We start from the raw sequence: 13577 nt of genomic DNA on the forward strand, positions 1-13577 counted from the left end.
GAGGATGGAGGCGTGGAGAGCCGGGTTTACAGTTTCCGTCCTCCTGCGCGCCTCCCAGGGCTTCCTGCCTTAACCGCGGGCAAAAGCTTTGGCGAAAGCAGCACAGATCTTTCCAGTTGTTCCCAAGCGCAAGGCTGGTGTAATTGTCACAGGTTTCTGAGCCAAGGCCCGGAGATGTAAATCTCCTTGCCCCAGATTATGTGTCCCAGGCAGCGCCGGGCAAGGGGTCTATGTCCCAAAGCGCCTTGGCTTATTCGGTTTCCTCTGCCAGGAACGACATTTCTTCACTTTTGGGCTTAAACTCATCTGTCCTTCCGGATCCAGCTCAAATTCTGTCTCTGATGCCCTCCGGGAACTCCCCGCCTCACGCGCCCCTCCTCCCCCCTAATTTCTTCTTTTGAACGCCCAAGATTCTTTGATAACTATTATGGCCTTTACCTAATACATTGTATCCGATAGTGTTTGTTATTTTCAGTACTCTATGAGAGCCTTGAAAGCAAAAGTTCAGCCGTCTGCATTGGCCATCTTCCTATAGCCAGTGTCCAGTAAGGCCTTGAACCATTGTAAGAAGCTCAGTAAATGTATATTGAGGCAGGCTGCGGTCTAGTCCAGGACTCTTTTCACTAAATCATGACTACGTTGATGTACTAGATAGCAGCCTCTCCTTGGATATATAAACACTTTACCGATGTGGGCCACTGCAGAGGGGGAAGGATCTGAAATTACTTGAGAATGGTGTTGACATTTAGAATGATTGGATTCTTCAGCTACCCTTAGCCACCATCCTGGGTGTGCCAGCAGGGACTAGGGCATCTCCAGAAGTACGCAAAGCCAGGGACAAGTGACCCTCTGTCCAGTTCTTCCACCTCCAATATTTTCATGTTCATGATTAGAGATTAGTGAAACTAAAGAGCATATTAAAGGGAAACGAGGTCATCAAAGGATAATGAGCAGCCTGAGTGGGGCTTGAGATAATGTACCTGAAATTGCTTTTTTAAAATATAAAAGCATCAGATATATGGATTAATGTAAGATACACGAAGGCTTCAGCAGGGAATCCCGGTACCTTCTTCCACTGGCTTTTATGGTGGAGGATAGGGCAGGCACCATGCTGGGGCAGGTGCTTGGTTATTCATCTCTAGGCAGTCTTCTGCAGAAAAAGTTCTGGGTGTTAGCAACAAAGCATACTGTAGTGGGAAAGGGAGGACTCAAAAATAGTAGGAAAGGAAAGGAGTGGTGACACTGATACACTGTCTCATCTCCTGATCTTTACTCAAATGTCACCTTCTCAGCACGTTTTTCCTGATTTATATAAAACTGTAACCCATTCCCTAACCTCCTATTCATGTTTTTTTTCTATACTACGTATTACCACCTAACATACTCTATTTGTTGTATTTTTATGTTGTTATCTTTTTCTTCCCATCAAGAATGAAAGCTCCGTGGGCCGGGGGATTCAACATCTGGAACAATGCCCATTCTCGTGCCCATTATCTGTGGAGTAAATAAATGATCAGCTATCTCATTTTCTTCCCTTTAGTTCTTTCTCTGCTCTGAAGATTTGCAAAATTAAGAAAGGAAGAATATAGGCAAAATATAATAGAGAAAGTCCTAGAGATTAAGACTGAAGAGTGAAATAGCCAACAGGATGGACTCTACTTACACTGAGTTGCTGTTGATTTTTTCCCCAAGCAGACATTAGGACATGTGATCTTGCATGGGCAGGGATGTTTATGGGGCCTGCAGGACAGGATATTTTGAATGGTGATTATTCCTGGAAGATGTGGGATGAACAGTTAATATGACTGTTCATACTACACGTAAAGATATTGGGAACCCTCACAGGCACCTGATGGTAAAACCCAGAGATAGGACCAAGCAGTTTAGTTTTCTTTCTGGCAGCAAGATCCAGGAACTTTACCTGCATTGCTCTTTGACACTACTCATACTTCCTCGAGGTTCTTCTTCCTCCCCAAATTAGTAAGTGATTAAGCTGGGATTGAAGTCTCTTTGATTTCTTTCCCTCGTGTTGTGGGAAGATGCTGGAAAGGAAAAAACAGGGGTAGAACTAGAACCACGACTGGGAAGGAAGAAAGAGGAGAACATGGGAGAGAACAAGGAAGCAACCATAGTCCTTGGACACCTACTAGTCTGTGATTTGGCTCCAGGAGGTTTATTCCTTTATAACCTTTTAAGATTGTACACAATTTTCAGGTGCTTTCTCCCAACCCTCTTCCAGATAGAGGTTTTGACCTTTAACAGATTTTCAAAGAGGTTTGTGACTCAAAAAGATTTTGAATCCAACACTGAGCCATGCAGTTTGTCTAGAGTTCGTTCTAATGAAGCATTTTTAAATGGATTCCCCCCTCCCCTACCCCACCCCCCCACTTAAAATAGGGAAAGGGAGGACAGAACTCTGTCTGAACCACTTATAAAAGTCTGGCTAATAAAAACCAAAGTGTGGCTATAAGAAACATGGTGAAATAAGCTAGTTTTCTCAGCCCTTTCTGTGAAAGCAGAAGTTATGGCTGTTCAATTGCTATTACTAGAAGTCATCGTGAAATATTGAAGTATAGTAGATTTCCAGGTCTGAGTGATTCACCATGTTGTGTAGACTTTGACAAAGTATGGTTTGCTTTTACAGTCTTCTGCCTTATCTTCAAAATATCTGGGGATTTGGGACAGGAACATGAATTCTTCTCTCCCAGTGACTGTTTTCATCCATATATTCTTGTATATTTGAGTAGTGCTTTGCCAAATATTTTTACATGTGTATTATTTCAAACAGCTCTGTGAAGTAGGCAGGGCAGGAATGATGATCAAGTGCCACCTTTCTCTTCATTTTCAGGTGTGAAAACAGAGACCTAGAGAATTTAAGTGACTCCTTCTTGGTTGCATGGGTCATGAGTGACAGTCCCAGGGCTGGGATTGTGCAGTTGTTGGTAACTGAACTTATTATTTACTTTTCCCCCCCCAAACTTTAAACTTTTGATTTTGTATTGGGTTGTAGCCGATTAACAATGTTGTGATAGCTTTGGGTGAACAGTGAAGGGACTCGTAGTGTTTACTTTTGTATTTTGTTATGGAAGCATACATTTGAACCATTTCAGAGAGATTGAAGAATGTTAATTTCTATTCATCCATCAAATGAGGATGATACTGTTCATCTTGTAGGATTGCTGTGAGGATTAGAGATTGAGTTTGAGGATGCTGATTACAGGACCAGGAGCAGAGTGAGCCCTCTGCAAATGGTGGCTGCTGTTATTATACTTTTCCCAGGACTATGAGATTATTTTTATTTTTTAATTAGAGTATATCATATATTAGAATATACCATTCTTAATTTTTCTGTTGTTAAATAAAAGTATAACAATTGTGCTTTTATGCACCTTGGTTGTAGTTTTCTCCATTCTGCAATGAAGCTAACAATATTGGAATAATTCTACTCAATACAATGTATCAAACTCAAATACAATACAGGTTTGCAAGTTCATGTTTCATTTTTTTTTATTGTAATGGTATCATTTACTTTGGTAAACTCATATCCCAATTTAAAATGCAAATACTGAAGCAAATAAAGCTGTTATAAATTCAGGTACTGTATTTTAAAATGTGCATGTTATACATACAAGAGCTGCATAGTGGAATTACTATCACGAGCAGTTACATTCATGATGCCGGGTACTGTTTTTAACACTGTGTATAGATGATATTAGATATATTCCTTTATTTATGATACTGTTGCTTAGTACAGTAACTTTTAGTACAATAGCTTACATGATTGCATTTCCAAAGCTTTAATAAAGTTAGCATTTAACTAATATTTAATGAGAACACTTTGATGTACAGGATGTATTTTAGGTCAGATGCTTATGCAAAAAGAAGTACTTCACATGCTGTTGTGTCCTTGACGAAAGAAAATCATCCCTTTCACGAAATAGAATAAGCCAGGCTAAAATAAAGCTGTACTAACCGAAAGAACATTTAAATGTTATTCCCTGTATTATGTTAAAGATTATTTAACATAATTTTCTTCTGGTTAAAATTATTTTTTTTTTTGGTTGAAATAAAGAAGAGAGAGAGTTCCAAAGGCTGTATTAATATGCTAACAGCTGTAGCCCTTTAGGTGATACTTTAGCTGGGAAAAAAAGTATGGAGAGTTGTACTCAATGTTTTTTCTGCTTAGAAAAAAATTGATAGCCTATAAATTTCTAATGTTTTAAAACAAGTATTTATTATTTAAGGTCTTTAAATATACCTGTATTAAACAAATTAGGCTGTTTAAAAAACTTTGCAACAATACTTGACTTATTCACAAATATATTTTCTCCATATTTATTAGGGTTTGAACAACTTACAAACATAAATCCTGCAAATACTCTTTGCTTAGATAACAATACTGTTATCTTAATTCACATGAATGTTTGCAAGACATATTTATAATACTTTATATAGTATCTTTATCTAATGCTCACATCAGAGACTCAAATTAAAATCATATTTAACTTTATACAGATGGAAAAGTTGGAATGATGAGAGGTTGGATCCAGTTCCAGTAATTGTAGTAACTAGATTTCCTCTTTTGCTTGTGCAGCTGGCCCTCTGATTTTTGTGTGGGAGGATACAACCTTTACAGTTCTTCGAGTAAAGTTACTCTTCAGGAAATCAGATAATGATGACAGAAAACTTTCAGATGAAGATTAATCATCAGATGTGCCTGGGGGTGTCTTCTATTGTTTGCTCAAAACATCTGGTAGAAAATAACTCTTATTTTCTACCTGCACAAATTATTATCTCAAAAGGAAAGAATTCGGTTAAGTGAATAGTGATTCCTCTTTAAAGGTTTGTTTATAATTGCTTTCTTTTTTAAGTAGAAAAATAATCAGTCATGGAATAATGATGACTCAATGTGTTTCTTGATATAATACAATCATTTAAACTGACCCTTCCCTTTTCCTTAGAATGTTCAGCCATTGAGTGAAATTTTAAAGACTTAACTAAACCATCTTAATGCTTACAGTTTCTGACAAAAATTCAAGGGAAAAAGAAGACTATTTGGATAATAAATAAAATAGAACCTGTACTTAATTTCTGATTTTAAGCTCCCTTTGTCCAAAAAAAAAAAAAAATACACCTACAATTATATTCAGAGGCATTTTGTCCCTCCCTCTTTTTTTTTTCTGATGAGTCACACATTGGTCATAACATACATACTTAATAACTTACATTTTGGAACAGAAGGTGGCCAGCAGGCCTACCCTGGTCCATCTGAATGTCATTTTCACATCAAGTCAAATACTGTCTTTGGATTAATTAGTTGTTGATGGACGTTTGATAGAGGGGATACTGCATGATCTTCTCATGATAAGCCTGACTTCTATATCCGGTAGATTATCCTGCTTAGTCTGTGAACACCCTTCATCAGTGGCTGCTAAATGAAGATCAAATCGAAGAGAAACTGATTTTTTCCTTAATCGAGGGTTATCTTTAAAGAAAGAGCCTTCCCATTCTTTAATAACTTCATCCACTTTCTCTGTCCTGAAATGATAAAGTAAATCTTCCTATATGAAGAAGTACAGCTATAGTAAAAAAAAAACATGTAATATGTATTGTATATGAAAAATAAATCATGAAATGTATATAATTTATATTAAAATTTAAATTACAATTTATAATTTACATTGTGACAGTTAAATGTGTAGTCTTTAAAAATCATATGAATAAAATTTTAAGGGGTTCTATGGAATTTTCATGTTTTGGCTATATTTTTTGGAAAAATGATGAATTAAGGATTGAATACTTCATCTGAGTTTTTATATATTTATTAACGTCTGATTAGAAATCACAATATGTAAAATTATGTTTAGACACATTCAAAGATTACTGAGATTATTCAATTGAAGTTAATTTTTTTTGCATGTGTTCATTATTATTTCTAAGTCAAAATTATTTTACTTACTGAATAGTGCCATGAGCTTCAGTGCTTTCTTTCACAATATTTCCATTTAATATTGCCTGTTTGGTCACTGTTTCCACTTTTTCATCCTCATACTTTTGTGGGACTTTTGTTGAAAAAGATATTTCATTTATAATGGCTGTGAAAATATTATTTATGAAATATTAAATTACAACATTCACAGTACTATTCACAGTACTATTATATACTAAGTACTAGTCACAGTCAATGTGTATGTCAAACTTTATTAAAATATTTCTGGTTTTGCTACTTTAGAATATTTATAATAAATTCTTATTATACATTATATAATATATTATAATATATAATATATAATTATATATATTATTATTATATATAAAATTATATATTATTAATAAATAATAATAATTAAATATAATAAAGTGAAGCGCCTATAAATGGCACTTCACTTTTCAGGTTAGTTAAATCAGAAACTCACCTGAAGGTAAAACAAAACCGACTCTACTTGTGGTAGGTTTTTGTTCTTTTTTCCCACCTTGGATACTACCATAATATCTGAAATTGGAAACAAAATTATAGAAGCAACATTATATTAGCATGTAATTGAAACAAATGTTCTCCAATAAAAGAATGGATAAATTGTAGCTTGGTCAGTAAAGAATCTGCCTGCAATGCAGGAGACCTGGGTTTGATCCTGGGTCAGGAAAATCCCCTGGAGAAGGAAATGGCAACCCACTTCAGTATTCTTGCCTGGAGAATCGCATGGACAGAGGAGCCTGCCAGGCTACAGTCCATGGGGTCGCAAGAATCGGACAGGATTTAGAGACTAAACCATCACCAATACAAAGGAAGTACTATCTAGCAGTGAAAATAAGTGAACTAAAGATACACTGTTTATCTGTAGGGAACAATCTCCCAAATATAACATTGAGTAGGGGGAAGAAAGATTGTAGCTAGCTAATTTTACAAAGATTAAAATATATGCAAAACAATTCCCCATTTTGCTTAGGGATATATATATATAATGAGACTTACAAGCATCAGACCTGGAAGCCACGTTAGACTGATGGAGGGGGATAAGATGGGTGGGTGGGGGTGTGGTTTAGGTGCTGGGGTGGGGATTAGGGGGACTTCAGTAACATTATAAATATTTCACTTCTTAAATATAGGAGCTCATTATATTTTTCTTGATAACTTTTGTAACTTTATCTTAAATAAATTTAAGTGAATGTCGTTCAGTCATGTCCAACTCTGCGACCCCATGGACTGTAGCTTGCCAGGCTCATATGTCCGTGGAATTCTCCAGGCCAGAATACTTGAGTGGTTAGCTGTTCCTTTCTTCAGGGATCTTCCCAACCCAGGGATCGAACCAGGTCTCCCACATTGCAGGCGGATTCTTTACCAACTGAGCCACCAGGGAAGCCCAAATACCTGTGTATCTTAAATATAGGATAATAAAACTTTAAAAATTGTGTTAAAAGAATGTTAAAGACCACTTTATCAACATCTTGAATGATTAGGCATTAAACCAAATCTATAACCATTTTATTTCATAAAAAATGAATTATATGTATACAGCTATATAATTTATTTACATAGCACTATTTTAAGCACTTTACAAACATTAATTCATTTAATCCTTAGCAATTCTGAGGTAAGCATTTTATAGATGAGAAACTGAGACAAAGAGATTCAATAATTTGCCCAGCATCACTTAGCTACTAAATGGTATTTTTAATTCAATTTGTGTTTTTCAAAGATTTGGTAAATGTCAAGACTTATTATAGATGATGGTAGTTTCACCCAGTTTTATAGAGGACTCAGAATTCTGACGGAGCAGGCAATGGCACCCCACTCCAGTATTCTTGCCTGGAAAATCCCATGGATGGAGAAGCCTGGTAGGCTGCAGTCCATGAGGTCGCTAAGAGTCAGACACAACTGAGCGTCTTCACTTTTGCTTTTCACTTTCATGCACTGGAGAAGGAAATGGCAACCCACTCCAGTGTTCTTGCCTGGAAAATCCCATGGATGGAGAAGCCTGGTAGGCTGCAGTCCAGGAGGTCGCTAAGAGTCAGACACAACTGAGCGTCTTCACTTTTGCTTTTCACTTTCATGCATTGGAGAAGGAAATGGCAACCCACTCCAGTGTTCTTGCCTGGAGAATCCCAGGGACGGGGGAGCTTGGTGGGCTGCTGTCTATGGGGTTGCACAGAGTCGGACACAACTGAAGCAGCTTAGCAGCAGCAGCAGCAGAATTCTGAAGCAAGCACAAATAAGGCTTTATTTTTCTGGGAATATTGAAAATTGTAGGTTGTGCTGTGCTCCAAGTCACTTACAAGTGATTGCAGATTATGAAACTGTGTGTGAATTATTAAGAATCCCTCTTTTGATGCCTTTTGTTGTCAGAATATCTGGAAGTCTTTCAAACCATGTACATAGAACAACATTGCTTTCCATGGTTGTAATATAATAATAATAGTAACAACAGTATTACTAATAGTATTATTATTATTTTGGAGTTTGATGTGTGCCTGGAGTGGGCCATTATGGGAGGGGGAAAAGCAGTAATGTGTGAATTTTTCAAACTTTCTTCGTGGGTGGTCTATTGGAGGCACTAATTCTATAAGGGGTGAATGACAGGGAGAGTAAGAATGTTAAGGAAGGTCTTCTCTTGTAGTGATGGAGGATCATTTCATTTTCTCCAGGCTTGCTTGTACTCTTTCTTGTAGCTCAAGTCCCTGACTTTGGCTCGTCTATTCATAATTTGGTGTGTGCTTAGTTGCTCAGCCATGTTTGACTCTTTGCGACCCCACAGATTATAACTTGCCAGGCTTCTCTGTCCATGGGATTTTTCAGGCAAGAATACTGGAGTGAGTTGCCATTTTCCTCTCCAGGGGATCTTTCCACCCCAGGGATCAAACCCATGTCTCCTGCATTGCAGACAGATTCTTTCCCTGGCTGAGCCATCGAGAAAGTCCCTGATAATTTGAGGGGGCTGGAACTAGTTCTCCCACTTATTTTTTTGCAGTGCCGATTGTGTGGTAGGAACTCAGTGATCATGCCTTAGTAATGATAAGTTTTTAGATTTAATTTTTCCGACTACATCAGTGACCTAAGTGGCTCTGTATTTCTGGTCATTCACTATATGGAAATTAGGTACCTGATTTCTTCCTTTTCTAGGAGGCGGCGATACGTTGCGATTTCCTGTTCCAGCCTCATCTTGGTGTTGAGGAGCATTTCATGCTCTTGAAGCTGCCTTTCAATGCCACGCCTTACTTCCTGTAGCTCTTTTTCTAGTCCTTCAATCACTGCCTCTAGGTCTTGCAGCTGCATCTGGTAATGTTGCTCACTGGCATGTAGGGAGTTTTCAAGACCCCTTTCCTGTTTTATACATATCTTCATCAGTGAATCAAGAAAACAAACTGTGTCTCTGAAATCTGATTTGCAATGTCTTCATTCAGTTGAGTTCTTTCTTTAAAAGGTTGCAATAATTGTATAGCACTTACGCAAGAGGTATGTCCTTACAGCTTTAGGTATGGCCCAACTTTAAAAAATTTTCTATCTACAGCTAGAGAGTTTTCTATTTCCAAGGAAACCTATGATCATTCTTATGCCCTCCCCCAAAGGAATCTGCAGTATGATTAGTTTATTGTCACCCTGATTTATTTGATTTCTTAAATATTGAAAAGTATAGAATATTGAATATTAAAGCCAGAGCAGACTCCTTATAAAAGGCATTTTTGGAAAGTGTTTTAATATTTTTCTGTTAGAAGTCTTTGTAGCATGGATAAAAGAATCCTCCACTGTTAGGACTTTGGATGATGACAAAAGCTCTTTTCCCCCATTCTAACATTTAGAGAACCCCAGGGTTCTGGTGTAAGGATTATTTCATTATTGTAAGTGTGAACTAAACCTTCAGTGAACTGATGATAGACATTGCCATGATGGAGGCAGGGCGCTAGTTGAACTAGGTCAAATGGATAGAATTCAGTGCCCTGATTTTTAGTTTGTCACTGTCCAGTAATGGATATTACTCCTTCCCTCTCCTAATCAGATAACAAAATCTGGGGACTCAACGGGCCAGCCGCCTTGAGGTCATTCTCACCACGGCATGGAGAGATTCAATTTCCACTTGCAGGTGGTGCCACTGGCGTCGGGCTTCCTTGAGTTCTGCTTGAGCTGCCTTTAAAGCCTCTTCATCTTTGTCCATTTTTTTGCTTAGATCTTCTTCCAACTAGAAGAAAGCCAACAACAACAACAATAGCAACAGCAACAACAAAAAGAGCACTTTTGAAAATGAGATCTTAAAAGCAGTTATGGACAAATAGTATAGGAATCAAATCTTTTTTCTTTAAACTACAGATGTATGTTCTGGTTGGTGCTCAGTCACTGATAAAACACATGTGTGAGTTAACTGCACTCTTAGCCTCGGTTTTCTCAGATGTAAAATGAACCTTGAAAGTCCTTTCCTACCATAACAGTCTATGAAATGCAGAAAAATACATTTTAATGAGAAGTAAGTTTGCAAGGCCTAAGTTTGAGACCTCTGATTCTTAACTTTCCATTATTTATGGCATCATTAAGGAAGAAAGATAGAAAATTAGCTACTACTTCCCCCTTCCCCCACTTTTTTCTTATAAGCTGCTTTATGAATTGATTATTTCTGGGACTGGATATATGAACAGGAAGTAAATACTACTAGAAAATATATTATGAATAATTTAGGGAGTTAAGTTATCATAGGCATTAGGGATTCTAAAATAGACTTCTATATTAAAAGAATCCACTGTTGATTCACCTTTTTAAAAATGATCTTTTTAGAAGGCATGCTAACTTTGGATATCTAGGGTGGTAGCAAAATGACTTCTTTAAGAACTGCTCTCTAAATGTTCTCATATTAAATAATGAGTGAATTAGCTTATATTCAACTTTAAGTGTTCTTATGCTGATGCTGGGATTGAATGAAAGTATCTTTTGACAGAATTCTCAACATTTGGCCCCAGGAGCTGTAGGAGCAATGTATAGAATTGATTGTACTATTTTGAGGCAAAAATTATAACTTTTTAATGTTCATATAAAAATACATTTTAAAACACACAAAAAATTAATTTGGTGGTACAATAGATTTTTTTTAAAGGAAATATTATATTAAATGAAAGTCAATAAAGTATAGTTCAAGGAATTAGATGACAAAATTCATTTGTTGTGTCACTTATTCTTAGTTTTAGGTTGGAAAAACAAAGCAGCAACACATATTAGAGAAACCACAAAAGAGGAGAACAAGAATTTCAGAAATGGAAGAGCATAAAAATTCTGGTATCTACTGGGTTTTGAGTGAGGAGCTGGCAGCTAGGCTTGTGTGGTAGCTAGATTCCAAAGATGGCTCTCAGTGAATCACCCACTCCTCCCCAAATCCATGTCCTTGTTCGGTCCTGTTCCACACTGAATCTGGGATGACTCGTGTCTTGCCTTAGTCAGCAGAATATAGAAGATGTGCCAGTTGTAGGCCTAAGCCTTAGGAAGCCCTGACAACTTCCCCTTCTGTGCTTTTGGGGCCCTGGTATACATTGGGAGCCTCAGTGGATAAGAGGTCCAGATACCCTGTTGGAGAGATTGTGTAGAAGCCAGATGGAGAGAAACAGGCCCAGCTGTCTCAGCTGAGCCAGCGTTCCAGAAATGTCCTGCCAAGGTGCCAGACGCAGGAGTAAGCCACTTGGCTGTCCCAACCTAGTTGTGCCCCAAGATGCCTGTGGTCCTGGCCAATGCCATGTGCGGTGGAAGAATCACCCGCACGGAACCCAGTTAACCCATAGCAGCATGAAAGACAATACAACTGTCTTTTTAATTCACCAAGTTCTAGAGTGGTTTGTTACATAGCTGTAAAGAACTAAAATAGCTTACATTTATTTTGTAATAATTAAGTAATCATGCTTTGTCAAATTTATTCTGGCTGATTTTCTGAATTCTTTGGGAAAAAAAGAAGTCCCCTAAAGTAGTTTTATGTTAAAAGGAAACAAAACTTACTGAAGTCTTGCTTTTTCACTTTAGTCTTTCAGCATTGTGACTTGTAAACTAAGTAACTTGTATTTTTATTATTGCAAAATAAAATGTTTATTTGGTTTATAATTTTCAGAAATTGTCATCTATTAATTGTTTCCTTCTCTTTGTAAAAGGTGAGTGAATTCTTGCAACACTTCAAATATCTCAGTGAAGTTGCTTCATTTGAGATGCTGATCATTCTTTATTAAGACTGAAAATGTTACCTAGAGATTATATTTATGATGTTACTAAAAATGAATTACTAATGCGATAACATCCTATGATTTCCCAGCAATATTTTTTTCCCTTTTGGTGATGTTCTTAAGTAAACTCTTTGCTATGTTTGGATGCTTGGAATAGAACTTGAACTCAGATATGATAGGTAAACTAAAAAAAAAAAATAAACAAACCCTGAATTTCTGAAGCTTTGTTTCTAAAATAGATGTTTTTCCATTTGTTTAGAGATGAGATCTTAACTAATTGCTAAGGGGTATTGTCATTTTAAAACAAAGTGTCCATGAAACGAGGATTTAGCCCTTATTTAACTCGGCTGTCTTTCTAAACAATACTTAAATATTACATGCTTAGTATTAGAGATAAACATTTCTCACCTTTTAGAACAAAAGCAAAAATAATCTATTGTCAAAGTGAAAAGTCCTTATTGATTTGGAGAATTTTGATTGTCCCAAATTACATCATTGTTTCTGAATACCATGTTCACATACTCACATGATTTCTATTTGTAACAGTCTGGTATAGAATCAGACTCATGAAAAAATGATAGAAACCGTTTAGAAATATTTTACTTAGTTTTATCTTGCAAAGTGTGCAAGATAATAAATTCACTATAAAGCTTGTCATTTTAAAGGTGTTATTTAAATTATTTCTATAAGTAAATCCGTGATATCTTCCAAGGGTATCTGAAATGCTTCCTTCCTATAAGATGTCTAAAAGAGATTATTGTGCATCATTTTATTGTATACTGATCCCATGTTTTGTTAATGACAGTAACCTCATGATTTATATAAAAATAAAATGCATCAATCAACATTCATTTAATGGTCATTTAACAGTAATAAATACAGCCTTTCCCCCTATAGTCACTGTCACATTGCAGTAAAACCTAAATTCCTTCCCCAGTATATGCTGCATTGAAAAGGAAATACTGTACCTCAGAGAGGCCGGGACAGGAATTGGATAGACATGGATTGTCTCCTTATCCTGGAAGATGCCTGTCTGTATGAAATCATTACCTGGATCCTTGTTGAAAGCACGGTCTCTATCTGATTTCTGGTGAGGAGCTTTTCATAGTTTGCCCTGATCTCATTGAGTAGCTGGGACAGCTCCATTCTTTTCCCATCCTCCACCTTGGCTAACAGAACCTTATCGATAGGATGAGTCTCTGCGGCAGAACCTGCTCTGTCTGCATCGCGAGCAGAGAGAGCGCCATGGAGCCTTAAAGATACAGAGCTCCCTTTTTTCAGAAGCCGTGTAAACCCCTGGGTTTCTCATCAATTATGCAGATATTTGGTAAACCCTTTTCTCCTATTGTTGATCTGGTAGAAGTGTCAGTCTCTCCATAAAGGAACCAAAAAATGAA

The 13577-nt window shown here is 36.9% G+C and overlaps 1 protein-coding gene across 1 annotated transcript; it reads right to left on the reverse strand.

Annotated features, from left to right (window-relative positions):
* Nucleotides 1–5187: 5187 nt before the first annotated feature.
* Nucleotides 5188–13326, reverse strand: KRT222 (keratin 222). Its single transcript, XM_005898048.3, has 6 exons — nt 13231–13326; nt 10044–10172; nt 9099–9319; nt 6417–6493; nt 5960–6095; nt 5188–5538 (listed from the first exon to the last, which is right to left on the reverse strand). The coding sequence occupies exons 1-6, from the start codon at nt 13324–13326 to the stop codon at nt 5310–5312; spliced, it is 888 nt and encodes a 295-aa protein (XP_005898110.1). The 3' UTR covers nt 5188–5309.
* Nucleotides 13327–13577: the final 251 nt, after the last annotated feature.

Source organism: Bos mutus, chromosome 19, assembly GCF_027580195.1.
Source record: "Bos mutus isolate GX-2022 chromosome 19, NWIPB_WYAK_1.1, whole genome shotgun sequence".
Classification (NCBI taxonomy): Eukaryota; Metazoa; Chordata; class Mammalia; order Artiodactyla; family Bovidae; genus Bos; species Bos mutus.